The sequence below is a fragment of the Herpailurus yagouaroundi genome, unplaced genomic scaffold, assembly GCF_014898765.1.
Source record: "Herpailurus yagouaroundi ecotype Mexico unplaced genomic scaffold, PumYag 161, whole genome shotgun sequence".
NCBI classification, from domain to species: Eukaryota; Metazoa; Chordata; class Mammalia; order Carnivora; family Felidae; genus Herpailurus; species Herpailurus yagouaroundi.
This window is the reverse complement of record NW_024412402.1, coordinates 6605917-6625088: the sequence shown is the minus strand read 5'-3', so window position 1 is coordinate 6625088 and position 19172 is coordinate 6605917. Positions and strand designations below refer to the sequence as shown.

Below are 19172 nucleotides of genomic sequence, written 5' to 3'. Positions count from 1 at the left end.
GGTGAGGAAACTGAGGCCCAAGTTTATTAAGTAACTCTTAAGAAATAACAGATTTGAGAGTTGACACCAGGTCTGGTTGACTACAAAGTTCATTTCTTTTTTTTTTAAACTTTTTTAAGTTTGTTCATTTATTTTGAGACAGAGAGAGAGAGAGGGAGGGAGGGGCAGAGAGAGAATCCCAAGCAGGCTCCACACTGTCGGTGCAGAGACCAACATGGAGCTCAATCTTACGAACCCTGAGATCATGACCTGAGCCGAAATCAAGGGTTGGATGCTTTAACCCAGGCACCCTGGGTATGCATTTTAGATGCTAGAACATCCTCACTTAGGATGCAGCGTACGAGTCCGAGTACCCAACCCGGCCTGGATCCTCCAACGTGGCACACACCCCTCCACTGTCACCTGGGCCTGAGACAACGGGGTACGGCATGCCAGCAACCTGGGGTCTCAAATGACAAACCTGTCACCAGGGGTCCTTTCCCAGAGTCAGCTGCCTGCAGACCAACAAGCTGTGGCCCACGCAACTTTGAGGCTAAGCCGTAACTGGAAGAAACGCTGTGTGTAAAAGTATGGGTTTGGGGCCACAGCGATCAAAGGAATCCAAGATGCTACAATCACCACCTAACACCACACAGCGCGTGTCATGTTCAATCACCTCCTATTGTTAGTGCCTCTTTCGACAGTTGTAGGTCCCTCCCTGGCGGTTAGCTTTCTGAAGGCAGGACTCGGGCCTGATTTTTTAATGTGCCAAAATTTACAGAGTGCTTGGAACAGCACAGCTGGTAGGCAGAAGAAGATCGAGGGACTGCAGAGCATCAGATTGCCAAACAAGGCCGTATGGGACAGAATCTCCTATTTTGGAGATTTCCAGAGAAGGGCGGAGAGTATTATTTTTCGGAGATGGCAGAGTTGTGAGTATCCTGGGGGACAGGAGGACTGGACCAAGACCAGGATTCCGGGGTTCTACCCCACAATGTCTCTCACTTGCTGTGTGATATTAGGCAAATCACGGAAGCTCTCTGAGGCTCAGGACCGACCTCTACAAGGCCCCTCACTCTAGTGCTGAGGTCTAGGAGTCTACAGATGTTTGAATCCTAGACCTCAAAATGGCCTCTCCCAAAATGAACACATCCCAACACAGGGCCTAGTACATGGAAATGCTCTGCTCCTGCAAGGTGGGGGATGGGGCACCAGGATGCACCGCTGGACGGGGCCAAGTCCTCTCTCTGAGTAGAAGCCAGACCTGCCTCTTCCTGGCATCCAGGAACCTAAGATGGGGAGCCCAGAAGCATTCTAGAAGGAGAATCCAAGCTAGGCAGGTTGACGAGGGCAGGGGCCAACACCCCGCCTTCTGGACCACCTCTCTGGAGATAGGTATCCCAAGTCAATTCGGAATAGAAAAACACCTGGTGCTCATTCATTTGTCAAAAACCTCAAGTGTGTTTCCCAGAGGAGAGAAGTCAGAGTGACTCCAGGGCCCAAGGGGGCAGCTTTCAGATGCAAAGTCTCCCCCTTTTCAATTCCTGTAACTAAAATGAATATGGAAAAGATAATTACCTTTAAAACATACTTAATACTTGAACACATTATCTCTACCTGCAGAAAAAGAATGTTATCTGATGGGATCTTCCCCATAAGCTTAATCAAATTGCTATCTTAAAACTCTCTGGAGTCCTGTGAAACAGTAATAGAAAATCCAAGGCAGAGGCTGGAAGCATTTTATATTTGTTTGGTTGAGGGGAATGTGTATCCCCTCTGACAATGAGCACTTAGAGACAAAGTCATTTCCAATCTGTAATGGATCTTCTCCTAGTGGGGGCAGGGAACATTTTGTCTGACCCAAACCTGCAATCCCGCTGCTAAGTAACTTTTCCTAATGTTCACAGGAGGAAATTCCAACAGAATAGCCTTTTCCTAATACCTGTCTGGGGCCCTGCTCCTGTAGGACATCTTCCCTAGTTGGCCCTGGGACACTTAACATATGGAGATGCTTAACTTGCTACTTGACTCTGGGTTTTAACTTGGCAAATAAATCGATGCCTCTATTTTCCTTGGTCTGCCCAGGCCGTGGGCAGTGCCATTCATTAAGTGAGCAGAGGAGGTAAATTACCTGCCCAGATCCTGCCCAGGGCGAGTGGCCATTTGCAAGGCTGGAGAAAACCAAAGGGAAACACAGCTTTTAAGAAGAACAAATGTGAGGACTGGCTATGTTCCCAGCATCTCAAGCTGTGGCCTGGAATGGTCAGGCACACAGCTGCTGCAAACGTGCCTGGCCAGCCCAGTTTATCTTGCTGACAGAAGGAGCGATAGGTAAGAGGTGACAATTCTCTGCTTCTCCGTTAGTCACTACTGCCTGTGGTCCCTGGAAGGTCCTTCAGATGTGGGGCCTGGCCCCCAACCAAAGCATGGAAGGCAAAAGGGGTGTCCTGGTGCACAAGCAAGGCCCATCGCAACTTACGGGAAAAATGAATGGGCGTAGGGGAGAGTACTAGGAGACCGCTAAAATGATCACCACAACACAGGTCTGTTGGCAGGCAAGTAACAGATTAAAAAGCACCCTGCCATGCATCCTATCGCCCTGTTTTTGTTTAAAACAAAAAGATGGGGGTGTTTTTGTTTACATGTATTTTCTAATTTCCCCACACTGAACACATATTACTTATATGACTCTTTTCTTAAAACAGGCTCCCTGGGTCCACATCAATCATGACCTGCCCTGGGCAAGAGTACCTCCTCCCTGGTAAGGTAAAGACTAGCTGTTCTAGAAATCTACCCAGAAGGCAGCTCCCTGGTGTCCCGGACGGCCGATGTCAGATTCACATCCTTCTTCCAGGGAGGGTCTGGACCAGATTCTCTCCTCCTACCTGCCCAATTCTGAAGATGGAAGAATGGGGAAGGGAGGAGGTTCCTCTGAGGCCAGGAGGGCTGGGGCCCCTTGGCACCTTCTGTTAACACAGGGACTGTCTGAATGGTCACTGCGATGCACACTGCTACCAATCTAGAAAGCCCTGTGATGCAGCAGGTCGAAGGGACCAGGTTGAGTCTGTGCAAACCCACAACATACCTGAAGAGTCCCTTTTTGTTTTAGTTGACACATAACTCACAAACCCTAAAGTACTACCTTTTAAAATAAAAACTGCAATGGTTCTGAATGTATTTGCAAAGCTATACAACCATCTCCAACACTATCAATTCCACAACATCTTCATCACCCAAAAAGAAACTCCATAGCCATGAGATGGCATTCCCAACCATGGCAACCGTGGGCAGCTACTGATCTGGTCTGTCTCTACAGATTGGTACTGATTTGCATCTTTCGAACCCTTTGCGTAAATGGAGTCATACAACATACAGCCTCTGTGCCTGGCTTCTTTCACGTTGGTTTCCACACTCATGCACGTTACATAGAGCATGTTACTAGCACTCCATTCCTTTTCATGGCTGAATGATACTCCACGGCAAGGCTACACCACACTGTGTGTGGCTATCGGTTGAGGGACCTCTGGGTCGTCTCTGTTTTTTGGTCACTGTGAATAATGCTGCTGTGAACATTCATGTACATTTTTGCATGCATGTATGTTTTCAAGTGTCTTGGGCTGGAAGCTGCTTCTTAAAAATAAATTTGTTATGAGGTCTCTCCCTCACATTAAAGAGACGAGGAAGAAAAGACAGAGCATCAAGGATATTTAAAGGATGGTTTATTTATTTGAGAGAGAGAGAGAGAGAGAGAGAGAGAGAGAAAGTGTGTGCACAAGTGGGGAAGGGGCAGAGAGCGAGAGGGACAGAGGATCTGAACTGGGCCCTGCACTGTCAGCACAGAGCCCGACGCAGAGCTCAAATTCCTGATCCATGAGATCATGACCTGAGCCAAAGTCGGATGTTTAACTGACTGAGCCACCAGGTGCCCCTTTAAAGCATGGTTTTTTAAAAAAATCTGAGATTTCCACCTACTCGGGTTGCCATTATCTGATAGCAGCCTGTCCTTGTCGCCGCCCAGTCTCACTTATACTGCAAGTCCTCTGTGTGTCCACCCCCAGCCACCAGAGTCCCTTCCTCACCCACGGGCTTCCCCAGCCCAGTCCATCCCCTCAGGAGAAATCTGTGCTAGAGCATATAAAATATTTAAGCTGTTTTCTAAATATATATATTATTTACCCTACAGTCTATAAAATATTTACATTGTTTATCCCTCCCACCCCCAAATAGCTGCATTATTTACAGTACAACCAGGAAAACACTAGCCCTTGTTTTCTGACCCGCACATTTCCCCCATTCCACTGTGTCACCAGATGTGTGCAGTCACGAGAGGCAAGAGTGAGTCTTCCTGCCCAAGTCATGGAGCAGTCCCTGGGGGTGTGGGACATAACGGGTCCAAAACCAGACAGTTAGAACCACAGTCCCACCTGTCACCCGTGCAGGATCAGGAGGCATGCACCTCAGAATTTCTAGGGGGGTGGTTTTAGATGCCAAGCTCGTGCCCCATTACTGTTGGCATCTCGCTGCTCCCAGAATCTCCCATTTATCCCCGGCCTCAGGCACCCCTCTGGATGTGACGACAGTTGTCACTTAGGTGTAATGAAACTCTCTCTTGCTACCTACTTCCTCTGTCAAGGCCCTTGGTGAAGAAGACAGCAGTTGTGAACTGAGATGGGAAACCGAGGCACCTGCCAGTGTGGCTGAGACGCTCATGTCCTACTTCTCTCTTAAATTCCATTTACTCAGACACACCGCCTTTTAAGAAGTCCTCCTTTTTAAAGGTGCTTTTTTCTTACTTACAATGTGACCTGAGTTGGGTTTTTTGTTTGTTTGTTTTCAAATTTATTTATTTCTTTGAGAGAGAGAGCGCACGAGGAGGGGAAGGGGAGAGATAGAGAGAGGGAGACAGAAACCCAAGCAGGCTCTGCGCTGTCAGCGCGGAGCCCTACGCAGGGCTCAATCTCACGAACCATCATGAGATCATGACCTGAACCGAGACCAAGAGTCGGACACTTAACCGACTGAGCCACCCAGGCGCCCCTGGATCTTAGTTTTTAGATGTTTCTAAATGATACATGGCTATAAATAGTAATTATTATTCAGAAACAGATGAAGCAGGAAGTAAAACCTTCTTTGCTCTGTAACCCAATTCTCTAAAGACACTGCTAAATAGATAGAGCCTTACACAGTCTTCCAGGATGGCTGCTACGCTCGGTAGTAAATGGCATCACACTACACAACCTGTTTTCTCTATCCAGCTTCTATCCCACAAAACATCACAGGCATCCTTCCACGTCAGGTCCCATAATTAAGAGACTCCTTACCTTTGGACATTTAGGTTATTCTCAATGCTCTGTAATTACATATGATGTTGTAATCAGCATCCCTAAGGGGAGCTCAAAAATTGATCTTTAGTACGTTGGAGGCCAAAGCTGGAGATGAAACAAATACTGTGGGTCTCTGAGCATGTGCTGCACGGTCCCAGGGCTTGGCTGGCCCGGGCGAGAGGCAACCTGGCTCAGCAGGACACCCCTCCTTCACTTACACACCCCCGGTGAAATGTCAAGGGTGTAAAATCAACTCTCGTCTCCTGATCGTTTAACTCAGGAGAGCTTTCCCCTTCCTCTCCTCCTCCTCCTCCTCCTCCCCCACCTCCACTACCTCTACTTACCCTGCTTCTGTTTTGAATCTCTAAAATAATGTGACAAGTTAATGATGGTACAATTATCTAAATGTTTAACAGACATGTTATCTAAGTGAGTCGGATTGAGATTCCATCCCGCTGACAATAAACATCAATGGTGGAGCAGAAAGCGATAGGCAAATTATAGCAAACCCTGCAATTTCAATGCTATTAAATTTGGAGGAATAACAGCCTTGAGGCCTGTAAACTCTGAATAAAATAGGCCCTTGTGTTTGTCCAACTATTAAATCAAAATGCTACCAACATCCTAGAAAAAACAAGGCGATTTATGGCTTTTCAAGTTTCAGTTACACATTGGTTTTTATTAACTCCTTTCGGTCATCGGGCAGCGGTGGTGTCAGGAGGGAGACAGGGGAGCAGTCACAGAGGAAAGGGTGGGGCCCGGGAGAGGAGGCCCAAGGGATCAAGGAGAAACATGAGGGACCAAGAATGGGAACGCAGACAGGGGAGGGGGACCGGAGTCAGAGTGGGGGGCTGAGGCTGAACGTGGGGACTCAACACGGAGTGGGACGGAGCTGCTCTGAACGGTGGGACTACAGGAGTCCCAGAAGCCCATCAGACTCCCCTCCAGGGCCCCTTGACTTGAATCCTACCCCTTCTGCTGCACGGGACATACTATTTCAACCTCCTGAGCCTGGGCTCCTCATCTATGATGCAGGCAGTGAGCCCGCCTGCTGGTCCTGCTGTGATGATGATACACTAGGTTAGACCGTCTACGACAACAAGCAGAGGTGCTGGGCGCAGTCCAAGCTCTGAGCAGCGGTCCTCAAACACCAAATTCTCTCATCCCCCTTTAAATTTCTGGAATCATTTTTAAAAGGCAAAAGAGCTTTGGGGGACCTAGGTGGCTCAGTCGGGTGAGCGTCCGACTCCTGGTTTCGTCTCAGGTCACGATCTCACAGTCTGTGGGTTCAAGACCCAAGCTCAGCCTGCTTGGGATTCCCTCTCTCCCCCGCTCTCTGCCCCTCTCCCACTCATGCTCTCTCGCTTGCTCTCTTAAGTAAAAGTAAAATTTAAAAATGAATAAAAACCAGTAAAAGGCAAAAGAGCCTTATCTTTAATCCCTTTTTCAGACACAGCATACACTTAAATTTTTATTAAGATTCTAAAAAAATGAAAGAAATCCATGTCTTCTGGTGAGGGACAGAACCTGTAGACATCTAAAACTCATCATGGTGAGAAGCCACCACCGAAGGCGTGTGCAACTTTCCAGGCACCAGGCTCAACCCGTTACATGTAGTATTTTACTCAGTCCTTACAACAGCCATGTATTACTTACTCATACCTTACAAACGTAAAAACTAAGGTCGAGAAAAATGGCTATCAAGGGCAATGTCTTAGGCTGTGCTTGGAACCACAGGATCCCCCCAAACAGCAATTTTTCTTGCCCAATTCACACACCCAATATTTGAGAGAGGAAGAGAGGGACACACAAACCAATGTGTCCCGTGTCACGAAGCAAGTCTGTGACAGAGTCAGGACAGGAACTCACTTCCCAGCTTGTAGCTCATCGTCACTTCCATATAGTCCGCTACTACCCTCAACGCGACGATGACAGTCACCATGATTCTGTGACAGCGGGAGGTAGGTGAAGGGACCCTATGAGTCCCACTGGCTGCTGTATCCCTGTGCCAGGGGCCAGCATAAATGTCTGGCACAAAGCACACACTCAAGATGTGTATCTACTGAATGCATGAGCTTCAACCTTTTCCAACCCAGATCTGCCCTGGGTGAACTTTCCTCCCCAACCTTGAGACAACCAAATACCACCAACCCCCTTCAAGTACTGTTCACGGATGGACAGAGTGTGGAGGATTCCGAGGGCGGTGAAATTATTCCATACGATGCAACCCTGGTAGGTTCACGTTGCCATACATTTGTCCAAACCCATGGGTCACGCAACAGCTAGAAGGAACTCTGATGTAAACTGCAGGCCTTGGGTGCTCACAGCATGCCAGTGTAAGGGTCACGGGTTCTAACAAAGGTCCCATTCTGGCAGGGAACGCTGATAATGGGGGAGGCTGTACATATGTGGGGGCAGAAGGCATATGGGAACTCTTGGTACTTTCCACTAAGTTTTGCTAGAAACCTAAAATTGCTCTAAAATATAAAGTTTATTAGGGCGCCTGGGTGGCTCAGTTTGTGTCCGACTCTTGGCTTCAGCCGAGATCATGACCTCACGGTTTGTGGGTTCAAGACCCATGTCAGTCTCTGTGCTGACAGCGTGCAGCCAGCTTGGGATTCTGTCTCCTTCTTTCTCTGTCCCTCCCCTGCTTGCTCTTTCTGTCTCCCTCAAAATAAATAAACCTTAATATATATATTCATCTTTAATATATTATTAAAAATATACTTCTAAAATTAATAAATAAAAAAATATAACTTATATTTATTAATTTTCTTATAAAGCATCGGGGCCCCGCCAGAAAGTGGCCAGAGGGGCCCAAGAACCACTAGGGTGAAGGGTGGCTTATCTGGACCAGCAGGCGACAGCTGAGTTCTCCTTCCCTATACTCCATAGCAAGAAACTCCAACAAAGCCGAGAGCCCTGTGCTTGGAAAATAAAACTATATTAGGCATCGAACATGCCTTTATAGTAACAGCATGAAATGAGGTCAAGAGTAAGTCTATGCTGGTGCACCGACTGTACAAACAGCAGCATATGATTCTCCCTCTCAAAGTGCCTGTGACGTTCTGTGGCCGTTCCCGAGCCTGGGCTTCCTCATGTTCAATTCCTTGGCACACCACGTGAAATGCTATACAGATCACCCCTGATATTTATAAAAGTCAAATGCTATTATGCTTTCAATGGGGAGGTCGGGCCAACTTGCATGGAATCCACGTGTTCCTCCGATGACCTCCTGCCCCGTCCTTCCCCGTTGCCCTCCAGCTCAGGCAGGGGTTTGAGGCTCACTCTGCCTTTTTGTGCACGTAAAGTTTTAGGTAGATGAAGTTGTTTGCCCTCATGGGGCCCTTCTCCCGCTGCCCCCTCCCCCACCAAGGCCGGCACCTGGCGTGCCGGCTGCCCTTAGGAGGAGGAGCCAGATCCGTTGCTGGTTTTCCGACTGCTGTGGGACAGGAGCCAGCATCCCTGACTCGGCTGCTCCTCAGTGCCCAGCGCTGCCCCGGTGCCAGATCTGGGGCAGGAGAGGGGCAAGGCGGGCAGCCATCCTGAGGGACGGAATGTGGCTGCTCGCCCTTTTAAATCCTCTGCCCCGCCTGCTACCCCGGCTGTCCCCTGCATGCTCACTCACTGCAGAATGTCCTCCAGATAAGGACTTCATTTTCTGCTCTGGAGTTCAGAGCCAGACCCTGTCCCTGTACCTTTTTCCAAGCACCATTAAGATATGAGGAATCAGAAAGGGGCCAGTGAGGGGCGCCTGGGTGGCTCAGTCGGTTGAGCGTCCGACTTCGGCCCAGGTCATGATCTCACATCCGTGAGTTCAAGCCCCGCATCGGGCTCTGTGCTGACAGCTCAGAGCCTGGAGCCTGTTTCGGATTCTGTGTCTCCCTCTCTCTCTGACCCTCCCGCATTCATGCTCTGTCTCTCTCGGTCTCAAAAATAAGTAAACGTTAAAAAAATTAAAAAAAATTTTAAAGAAAAAAAAAAAGAAAGGGGCCAGTGTAAGCAGGTAGCTTGTAACACGGAGGTGGGGGTGCAGCTCGAAGGGGAGCGGACGGTCCTTCGAAGGGGAGCGGGCAGTCACCCAGCTGGAGTGTGCGTGCGTGTGTCCTCACTGCCTCCTCCCTCCAGAGCTACCGCAAGATGCCTCCTAACTCCTTCACAATGACAAGGACAGGACTCTGGGGCAGGGCTCTCTCTCCAGCACCTGCTCTCTCTACTTTCAGGGGACAGCAGATCCCTTGGCATGGCTGCTCTCGGCTACCAGGTAGGTTAGCGGTTTCTAGGCCGCAGGACCCTCTTGCAGCCAATGCCAAGACAATGAGAACCAGCATGTCAACATTTGCATCTGCCCCAGGGGCTTCCTCAGTGACCCAGGAATGTGGAAACGGAGCAACTTTTTCTAGGCCAGCAAAAGAAAGCCCTTACTTTGTAGTCAGAGTAAAGAGAAGTTTGGAGTGGAAGAACTCGTGGGTTCTAATTCTAGGTGGGCTTCTTTGTTCGTAACTGACCCTCTTTTACAAACATGGGCTTCTGAACCCTGATTTCATAGGCTGCTGAACAGGCAGAGTTGACCGCTGGTCTGTACATGAGGTTCGATGGAAAGTCCTGTTGGGAGAGGGAAAGACAGCCCTGAAACATGGGCTTCAAGGTGCAGAAGCCCAGGCCCACATTCTAGCTGCACCCTGGACTGGTCTTCCTTAATCTTTCTGGGTCTAAGTTTTCTCTAGCGAAGAATAGGTAAGAAAAAAGCGTAGGTATCGGGACTGCTGTGAACACTTAATAAAAGTAGAACTCCAAAATATCCAATAGAGTAGAGCTATTGTATTATCTGCACACAAAGCAAATGGATTTTATTGGTTCATGTACTTCACGACACTGTAATCTTCAGGGAAAACAAGGACCAAGTTTTGTTCACCATCAGGCATTGGGTCCATAAAGCCGCCTGCACATAGTAGGCACCTTACAACTTAAGGAATAAGTCAATGAAGGAATGATGAGACCAACCAGCTTCATAGTCTCCTCTGGTCTGCAGCAAACTCAAGTCACTAACCAAGCAGACCTGGTGGGGCACGTTGGGGGCTGATGAGAGAGCTGCATGTGTTTGGGGCAAGTGTAGAGGTCTAGTTCAACCCAATGTCCTGGGCCTCCAAGGCATCCCTTAAACTTCCTAGCCCCAGAATTCCCAATCTTGGCAATGACTTTAGCCATCTTGTGTCTGTCGTGTCTGTCTCGTTTCCTCACCAAGCAACTGGGAGAGCCTAAGGTGGGATGACACAGAAAGTCTTACTTGAAGAAGGCAAGGATCCGGAATTCCCAGGCTTGTGATGGTAACAGACATAGGCCAGGAGACTAGCAGGAGACTCAAGGTTCTTGAGCCTTCAAGGGTACCAACCAAGAAGGTCTCCTCCAAAACCAAGGAGGTCTGCTCCTGGTGCTCCTGGAGGGTCAAGTATCTGCTTGGTGCTATCCCCAGCTCGGCACTTGTCTGGCCTAGACTTCGGTGTCATCTGTTTAGATACTGGTAAGCAGCGGTTCCCCTGGGCAGCTTTGAGCATTCACCCGGTACCACGGCCGTAACTAAGGCCTACCAAATCTGCTCTGTGGAACTGTTCAACATAGAGAACTCCATTCTGCCCTCGCCTCTCCCAACTGCTCTTAGTTCCAGTGGCTATTGGCTCTCTGGGTACACTGGAAGTGTCCTCCTGGCCAGAAGACAAGCCTGCATGAGCCCGGAAGATCCCACCTCCACCCCGGGAAGGCAGCTATATGCTGCTGCTATTCCTCCACCGCCACTGCCACCAACACGGCCCCTCCCTTCTCACCTACCCAGTGTGGGGAACAGGTGCCCTCCGAGGCCTCTGATGAAGATCCTGATGATGCGGTGACCGTAACCAGTACCACCATTTCCTGAGACCGTCTCTACGCAAGGCCTGTGCTGAGTGCTTTGCACGGATTATCAAATCCCCACCATACAGTGTATATGACAGACACCACCATTGCCCTTGTGTTATGAAGGAAGAAACTGAAGCTTACAGAAGTTAAGCAACTTGTCCAAGATCATAAAACTGGGCCGTGATGGATGGCGCGAGGATTGGAATCTAGACACCAGATCCCAAGTTCTGGGGGTCACTGTGCATAGAATACTCTGAACTTCAGACTCCTGGCTTCAGGCCCTAAAAGGGCACCTTCTTCCCTAAAGTCTGTAAGACAAACCCAAGTACGCTATCAGCGCCCAAACTTGCCTCATGAGTAAAAGTCCTCGAAGAGGTCATCCTTTCCACTTCCCCAAGCAGCCATGGACATCCAGTCCACCTTTCCTGTTCCTTGGGTTCTCACAGTCTCTCTGGCCTGACCTCCACAGATAGGCCCTGGCCCCGTCTTGCTCAGGGCATAGCCAGGCGGCTGCCCTGAGTTCCCCACATACGAATGAAAAGGCTGAAAGTTCCTATAGGTCACCCCCAAGGCCTTTCACTGAGACCACTTCCTTCCCACGCAGGGCATGCTCCGACCATCTCAACCCCCTCGCCTTCGGCTCAGCAGCCAAGGTACCTCCCCTGCCCTCTAATTAATGCTACCCGATCCCGTCTGTTGCCCCCAGGCCTGTTCAGGTCCCAAATGGGGATGTACAGTGGCTTGAACAACATTATGATTTGTAAAACCCACTCCTAATTAGTTTGACTTTGAATAAAGAGGGTAATTATTTTTAAATTTATTAACTGCTGCCTGGCCGGAGAAGTTTCCAGATCAAATGACACGGAGAAGCTATTTCTGTTCAGTGATGCAGCAATTTATATTACTGATCGGTCATTAAAACCTCTGGCACAAAACCACTTGTGTTTCCTGAGCCAAGATAGTGTCCGTGTGTCAAATTTCAAACCCAGAGTATAAATTAAGCCATTAATGGTATTTATCAGTTTATCTGGACTTAAAGAACTCCTTACTAATTTAAGACATTCCCGATATAGAAGCTATGCGGTGTGCTGGGTGCGCAAGGACGTGTGTACATGCATGTGTGTGTGCGTGTTTCCTCACTTTTTATTTTACCGAACAGTTAAAAAAAAAAAAACTGACGTGTAAATGAAGAACAGGCATCTCGGGGAGGCGCGTAGCTGTTAATTCCTCGCCGTTCTGCAACCCAAACATTTTGGAAGCAGCAGTGTTTTGCAATATGTATTTGTCATAATATAAAAGGTGTAAAGTGATCTCTGTTTATCTCCTCAAAGTCTTCGCTGTACCAAAACAGAAAACCAAAGTCTGACAACAAAGCCCGAGCCCAGCCCAACCGTAAGCAGGCCTCCCAGAGCACCAGCTTGAGCCCACCAAGATGTCAGGGCAAGGGATGTAGGAGAAGTCACGCACACCCAGGAGAGAAGCCAGGGTAAGTGGGGTCAAAAGGGTGGAATGGGAAAATGCCATTCATTTGGCTAAAATGGAATGAAAACTACTTTCTACAAAATTCATTTTTCAGATTCAAGCCCCCAACCCACCCCACAAAGACACCATGATCACCCACCTGATGCATTACTACAGGTTAGCTGTCAGTCCCCAACATGGCGGCCCTGGGCATGGCACTCCTAGAAGCGATTCGTTTCAGGGAAGTTCTATCCCATCCCAGGAGGGAGAGAGGGGGAATCAGGGTGTTGAGGATTCTTAGTTAAATGGGTCACAGGGATCCAAAAGAGCTCTGCCCAGACAGGGCCCTGAGCAAAATGATCTCTGAACAGGCATTGCCTAACTGTGCAGCCACCCACTCGTGGGCAACAGTTAAGTCACTGTGGAGGCAGCTGGGGGGCAGGAGAAAGAGCAGTGGAGTTGGAGTTGGGTCAAGTGCCAGCTCTCCACTTCCTAGCAGGTGGCTTCTAGGCCTCCACTTTCTCATCTATCAACTGGGTACGAGACAGAAACGGATTTTATCAACTAAGGTATCAGAAACACAAAGCAGCAATGCCATGGTTTTCCTTCTCCCCAGGGTCTCCGCGACTCCTCTCCCTCTTCACAACTCTCTCTGCTCTCCTGGTGGCTCTCCAATGGCACCTGGCCCTGCAGTCAGCTGCTCTCAATCCAGCAACTTCAGTGTTACTGTCAGTGTTCCTTATACTTAGGCCTCTCTCTACCTCGTGGGCCCCCTTTCTTACAACAGAAACGGAAGACAGATTTCAAGCTGTGTTCCTTCAGGGATTCTGAGGGGAGGCCAGGGAGCTACTTGGGTTCCGCAGGCAACACAACTATAAATGAGCTCCGCCAGGTGTCAGAAGAGTCACCTCCCTGCCAAAGGATAAGGCAGCCCAGCCTGCCAGCCTGCACCAGCAAGTGTCCCAGTGCTCCCAGCCAACCGGGGGAGCTGGCCCACAGCGCACGCCCAGGCCGGGGCGGGGGCGGGGAGCCTTTCCGGAAGCACCCACCTTCATCTGTCATCCCTCATTTGGATTCATTTTCCCATTTCTCAGCCCTTTCAAGAGCTCCACTGACTCAACCTGGAGAAGAAGTGGAAGTGAGGCTGGATGGGCCGGGCCCGCCTCTGCCATAGTTAGGATCACACTATTTTCCTTTCTCAGGGGAGGTGACCTCTAGGGAAGAAAGGATGAGGAACGAGGCAAGGTCAACCACCTCCCAGAGAGCAGAGTCAGAGCCCCGTCCCAGGCTTCAGACTCAAACTCCAGGCTCTTTCCAACCACTGAAACAAATATCCTTTTCTGGAAGGTGTTGGCCACTTTCAAACCCTCACTCACTTAATTTAATAAATCCTAGAAAAGCATTGGACCTAAGACAGCTCCCAACTTTCAAAGCCGCATCAACCCAGATTCTAAAAAAATAGGTTGAAATGGCATTCACGCCACTGAACTGTATGCTTAAAAATGATTATTAAATGGCATGTTCTATGTGATAGATATTTTGCCACGATTCTAAAAATGGTGTAATATACCAAAAATCATTAAACTGTATACTTGTAACAGGTGAGCTCTATGGTATGTGAATTATATTTCCATAAAATGGGTTGAAAAAAAATAGAAATCATGTCTGTAATGATCACTGCTGTATCCGCAGTGGGTGCCAGGCACACACAAGGTGCTCAATAAGTGCATGAGGCCTGTTTGCCAATAACCTCCCCCATCTGCTCACCCCTCAGGGACTCAGCCACCTCCTCTGATCCCAGCTGAGAGGTGGCTTGCTCCCTGCTGCTGATTTAATCTGTGTGGACAGATTAAGCTGTTTGGGAAAGCTGGCTCACCACTCAGTCTCCACAGGCCCCAGATCAGAATTCTCAGAGCGAGATTCTCCACTTCATGTGGTCCAGCATTAAGAAGCTGGCTGGATGGGGCGCCTGGGTGGCGCAGTCGGTTGGGCGTCCGACTTCAGCCGGGTCACGATCTCGCAGTCCGTGAGTTCGAGCCCCGCGTCAGGCTCTGGGCTGATGGCTCAGAGCCTGGAGCCTCTTTCCGATTCTGTGTCTCCCTCTCTCTCTGCCCCTCCCCCGTTCATGCTCTGTCTCTCTCTGTCCCAAAAATAAAAATAAAACGTTGAAAAAAAAATTAAAAAAAAAAAAAAAAGAAGCTGGCTGGGACCTGGGGACACCTGGGTCTTCCCCTGGCTTTCAAGATAACCAGGTCTGGAACCCTGGTCAAAGTCACCTGGCCAAGTCACCTTTTCCATAACCAAGCCAGGGAGATGCTCACCTAGAAAGCACTCTTCTAGTCGTCACGGGCCAGGGCGGAACAGACCGAGACCGTGTTTTCCACTCAGGAAAGGCAGATTTTGTGAGATCACAGGACGAGGAAATATTGCTGAAAGTAATGGTACCAGCAGCAGACCAGGAAAGACTTCTTTCTTCCATGCTAGTCCCCTGCGGTAGCCTGGCAGTCAGTCTCCCAAGATGACTGCCATACAACACTCAGTATGTGTTTGTCACTACCCCTAGTGAAGGGGAGTCGAGTCTCCCACCCCTTCAGTCTGGGGCTGCTTTGACCAATAAAACATGGCAGAAGCGATGCTAGACGTCTCTAGCCCGGCTTTTAACAGAGCTGACAGCTTATGTTTCCAGACTCCTGAGGCCCTGAGCTGTCATGTGAGAAGTCCAGGCCACTCTGCCATAGAGGAAGGCCACATGGCAGAGCACTGAGAGTCACAGACGTGAGCGAGGTAGCCACCCGGACGTCCAGCCCCGTCGAGCCCTCAGATGACCCCAGACCCAGACAGCGCCTGACTGCAATCTCGTGAGAGACCCCAAGTGAAAACCACCCAGCTGAGCCCAGTCAACTCACAGAATCGTCAGAGATCATAACACTTTGTTGCTTTAATCTAGTGTTAGAGTAGTTCACTACAGCAACTACCGTGGTCAATTCCCAACACAGGAGCCAGAGTGTACTTTTAAACACATAAATCAAGTCATGCCACTCTCCCACTCAAAACCCTCCAAGGGACCATTATTTCCTTTTTGCTACAAATGTCTATGCACATGCATTTGTGTGTGGTGCATGTAGGGTGCCATGATTTACTGAGGTATCATTTATATATTTCATATAACGCATAATTCACGCATTTCAACTATACAGTTCGGGGAGCCCTCTGGCTCAGTCAGTAGAGCAACTCTTTAGCTCAGGGTTGTAAGTTCAAGCTCCACGTTGGGTACAGAAATTACTTAAAAATAAAAAATCTTCAAATAAATATAAAAATAAACTGTGCAGTTCGGTACTTTTCAATACATTCCAAATTGTGCCACCACCATCACCATCAATTTTAGAACAATGACATCACTCCAAAAGGAAACCCCATTCCCATTAGCAGTCATTCCCCAGGTCTCCTCAACTCGCCCAGCCTCTGGCACCTGCTAATTTATTTTCTGCCTATAGATTTGCCCATTCTAGCTGTTTCCTATCAATGAAACCACACAACACGCAGCCTTCTATGACTGGCTCCTGTCACTGAGCATCACATTTGTGAGGTTCATCTACGTTGCAGAGTGTGATCAGTACCCCATCCCTTTTTAGAGCCGAATAAAACTCCATTCTGCACATAAACGACATTTTGTCTATCCATCCATCCGCGGATACTGGGTTATCTCTACCTTTTGGCTATTACGAATAACGCATCTATAAAGTCACGTGCAAGTTTTTGTGAAGACATAGGTTTTCAGGTGTCTTGATAGACACCTCGGAGTAGAACTGCTACGTAAATGGTAACTCTGTATTTAACCTTTGGAGGAAGTGCCAGACGGCTGTCCAGTGCGGCTGCATCATTTCACCTGCTGACCAGTACTGTATAAGAGTTCTGATTTCGCCACGTCCTCGCCAACACTTCCTACTGCCTACATTTTGTACCGCAGCCACATCCTGCCAAGTATAAAAAACTACTTCATTGTCACTTCGATTTGTATTTCCCTTACAATGGCCTAATGGCACCGAGCATCTTTTCATGCGCTCATGGACTGTTTGTCTGTTTTTGGAGAAATGTCCATGCTGATCTTCTGCCCATTATTTGTATTTTTATTATTGAGTTGTAAGTGGACTTTATATTTTCTAACTGTAAGTCCCTCATGAGGTATGTGATTTGCAAATGTTTTATCTCCCTCCAGTGGACTTTTAGCATGTGCAGAATAAAATCTAAATTCCTTACTAGGGTTGAGAGACCCACCTGATTTATGACCTCCTGTGCCAACCCTCTCTGCACCTCACCCCCTGCCACCTCTCCCCTGCCCCCTGCTCCTCATGCTGGTCCTCGAGCTGGTCAGGTTTGGCCCAGCCTCAAGGCTTCGGCAAGCACCTGTTCCCTCTGAGTGGCTCACTCCCTCACATCAGGACTCTGCTCAGATGTCACCTTCTCAGAGAAGACAAGCTATTTAATATAAAATACCACTTTTCTCCCTATCACACTCTTTCCCCTTATCCTGCTTTATTTTCTTACTAACACTTACTATCATCTGACATTATATTATACACTTATTTGCCTAAACTGTCTCCCTATTAGAATCTCAGTGCCACGAGGGGACAGGAATGCTATCTGTCTTGGATGTCACTATACCTTAAATGCAACAAGCATGCCAGGCACCTGGTGGGAAATCAATAAATATTTACTACATTTTAAATACATTTATTTACCCCTATTTAATAAATGCTTACTATGAGCCAAACACTCTGCAAAGCACTTCAAATAAAGTATTTTACTTCATCCCCATGACAATACTCTGCTGTGGAGGTAGGTACTATCATGACTCCACTTTTTTAACAGATGACATGACCACAGTAAGAGAGTTTAAATAATGGACTCATCAGGGCACCTGGGTGGCTCAGTTGGTTGAGCGTCTGACTTCAGGCTCAGGTCATGACCTCACAGTTTGTGAGTTCGAGCCTCATAGTGGGGTCTGTGCTGACAGCATGGAGCCTGGAGCCTGCTTCAAGTTCTGTGTCTCCCTCTCTCTCTGCCCCTGCCCTGCTCATGCACAGTCTGTCTCTCCCTCTCTCTCTCTCTCTGTGAAAAATAAACATGCATGAAAAAAAAAACTCAAATAACAGACCCATGATCTCACAGACAGGAAGGTCAGAGCCAAGGAGAAACCCAGGCTGTCCAAGCTGCAACACTCCTGGCCCCACTATTAACTTGGGCAAGTCACTGACCCTCCTTTGAGCCGCAGGGTCCTCATCCATGACACGGGAGTAGCCTCCCGCTTTACAGAGTTACGGAAAGACGGGCCAGGTGAGGTCAAGTACAGCACTGAGCTACAGCAAAGAAGACGGAGTACGGCGGTGGTGAGGGGCACTGATGCCATGCAATCAGTGCTCTGACAACAAATACAGTGACATCGTCGGCTAAATGGTTCGAACACGTCATATGTACACACTGCTTTCTTTTAGACAATGACTCGACTCACAGATGGCAGACCAGCCCCCTGTGGCCACTGAGGGTTTCAGAGGTATACAGATGGAGTGCGAGAGGTTTCCCGAACATTCACCAAGGGAAGGGGATGCTAGGTAACATCACGGACCTTCTAAGACTTCAACAAGAATGTGCTAGAGGGCTCTGTGAAGACGGGACGTCAGTGGCCTGTTAGACGCAGAGACGGTGGGCCTCATCCAGGGCTGCTGTTCTTACAGGGCAAGGTCACACTTGGACATTCCTGCCAACCGGCCCCACACACGGGAGTAGCTGACTGTGGCACAAGCCATCCCCACCCACAGCTCCCCAGGACAGGAATGGAGGTCACATTTGCTGAAAGAGGGTGTCGCCAAGTCCCTTGGTATCCGTGTGCTGGCACACTGGAGGAGCTGCAGGATGGGAAGCTGTCAACTCACCAGTATGGGTCTGCCTGTGGGTCTCCAGGGCATCCTCCTTCGAAAACTGGGCTCCGCACTGGTCACAGACAAAGGCTTTGGCACCCGCTGGAACAAAGGGGAGACGTTACCATGAGAGTGATATTCCATTTGTGGGGAAGGGGTCCTGGGCCAGAATCGTGCAGAAAGACACTAGGGAAGGTGGCTGGACACCTGCGGAGATCAAGGCAGGGACAGTCCTTGGCCCTGGCAGCCAGCCCAGCCCCTCCTCCAGGTTGTGACCAAACCCCCAACTGAGCTCCAGATGTCGCCATCCAGGGGTCTCCCAGAGAGAAGAGGGAACAAAATCAGAATAACCAACACAAGCAGAGATGGGGTCCAGATGACATGTCCCAAGAAGCAGGCAGATTCTGGGCGGGGGCTGACTCCAAGTGAGGAACAGAGAGGGCTAAAGAATACAAGGGGGGGGAGGGGCGCCTGGGTGGCGCAGTCGGTTAAGCGTCTGACTCTTGATTTCGGCTCAGGTCATGATCTCATAGTTTGTGAGGTCGAGCCCCGCGTTGGGCGCTGAGCTAAACAGGATAGACCCTGCTTGACATTCTCTCTC

General features: G+C 49.0%; 1 protein-coding gene across 6 annotated transcripts in view; it reads right to left on the bottom strand.

Moving 5' to 3' along the window:
• Window positions 1-19172, bottom strand: part of ZBTB16 (zinc finger and BTB domain containing 16) — a 197064-nt gene that overhangs the window by 46063 nt on the left and 131829 nt on the right. For all 6 annotated transcript variants that reach the window (XM_040483070.1, XM_040483068.1, XM_040483065.1 and 3 more), the window contains one exon: window positions 18587-18673. In XM_040483070.1, the coding sequence (XP_040339004.1) occupies window positions 18587-18673 (87 nt within the window). The remainder of the gene's footprint in view (window positions 1-18586; window positions 18674-19172) is intronic.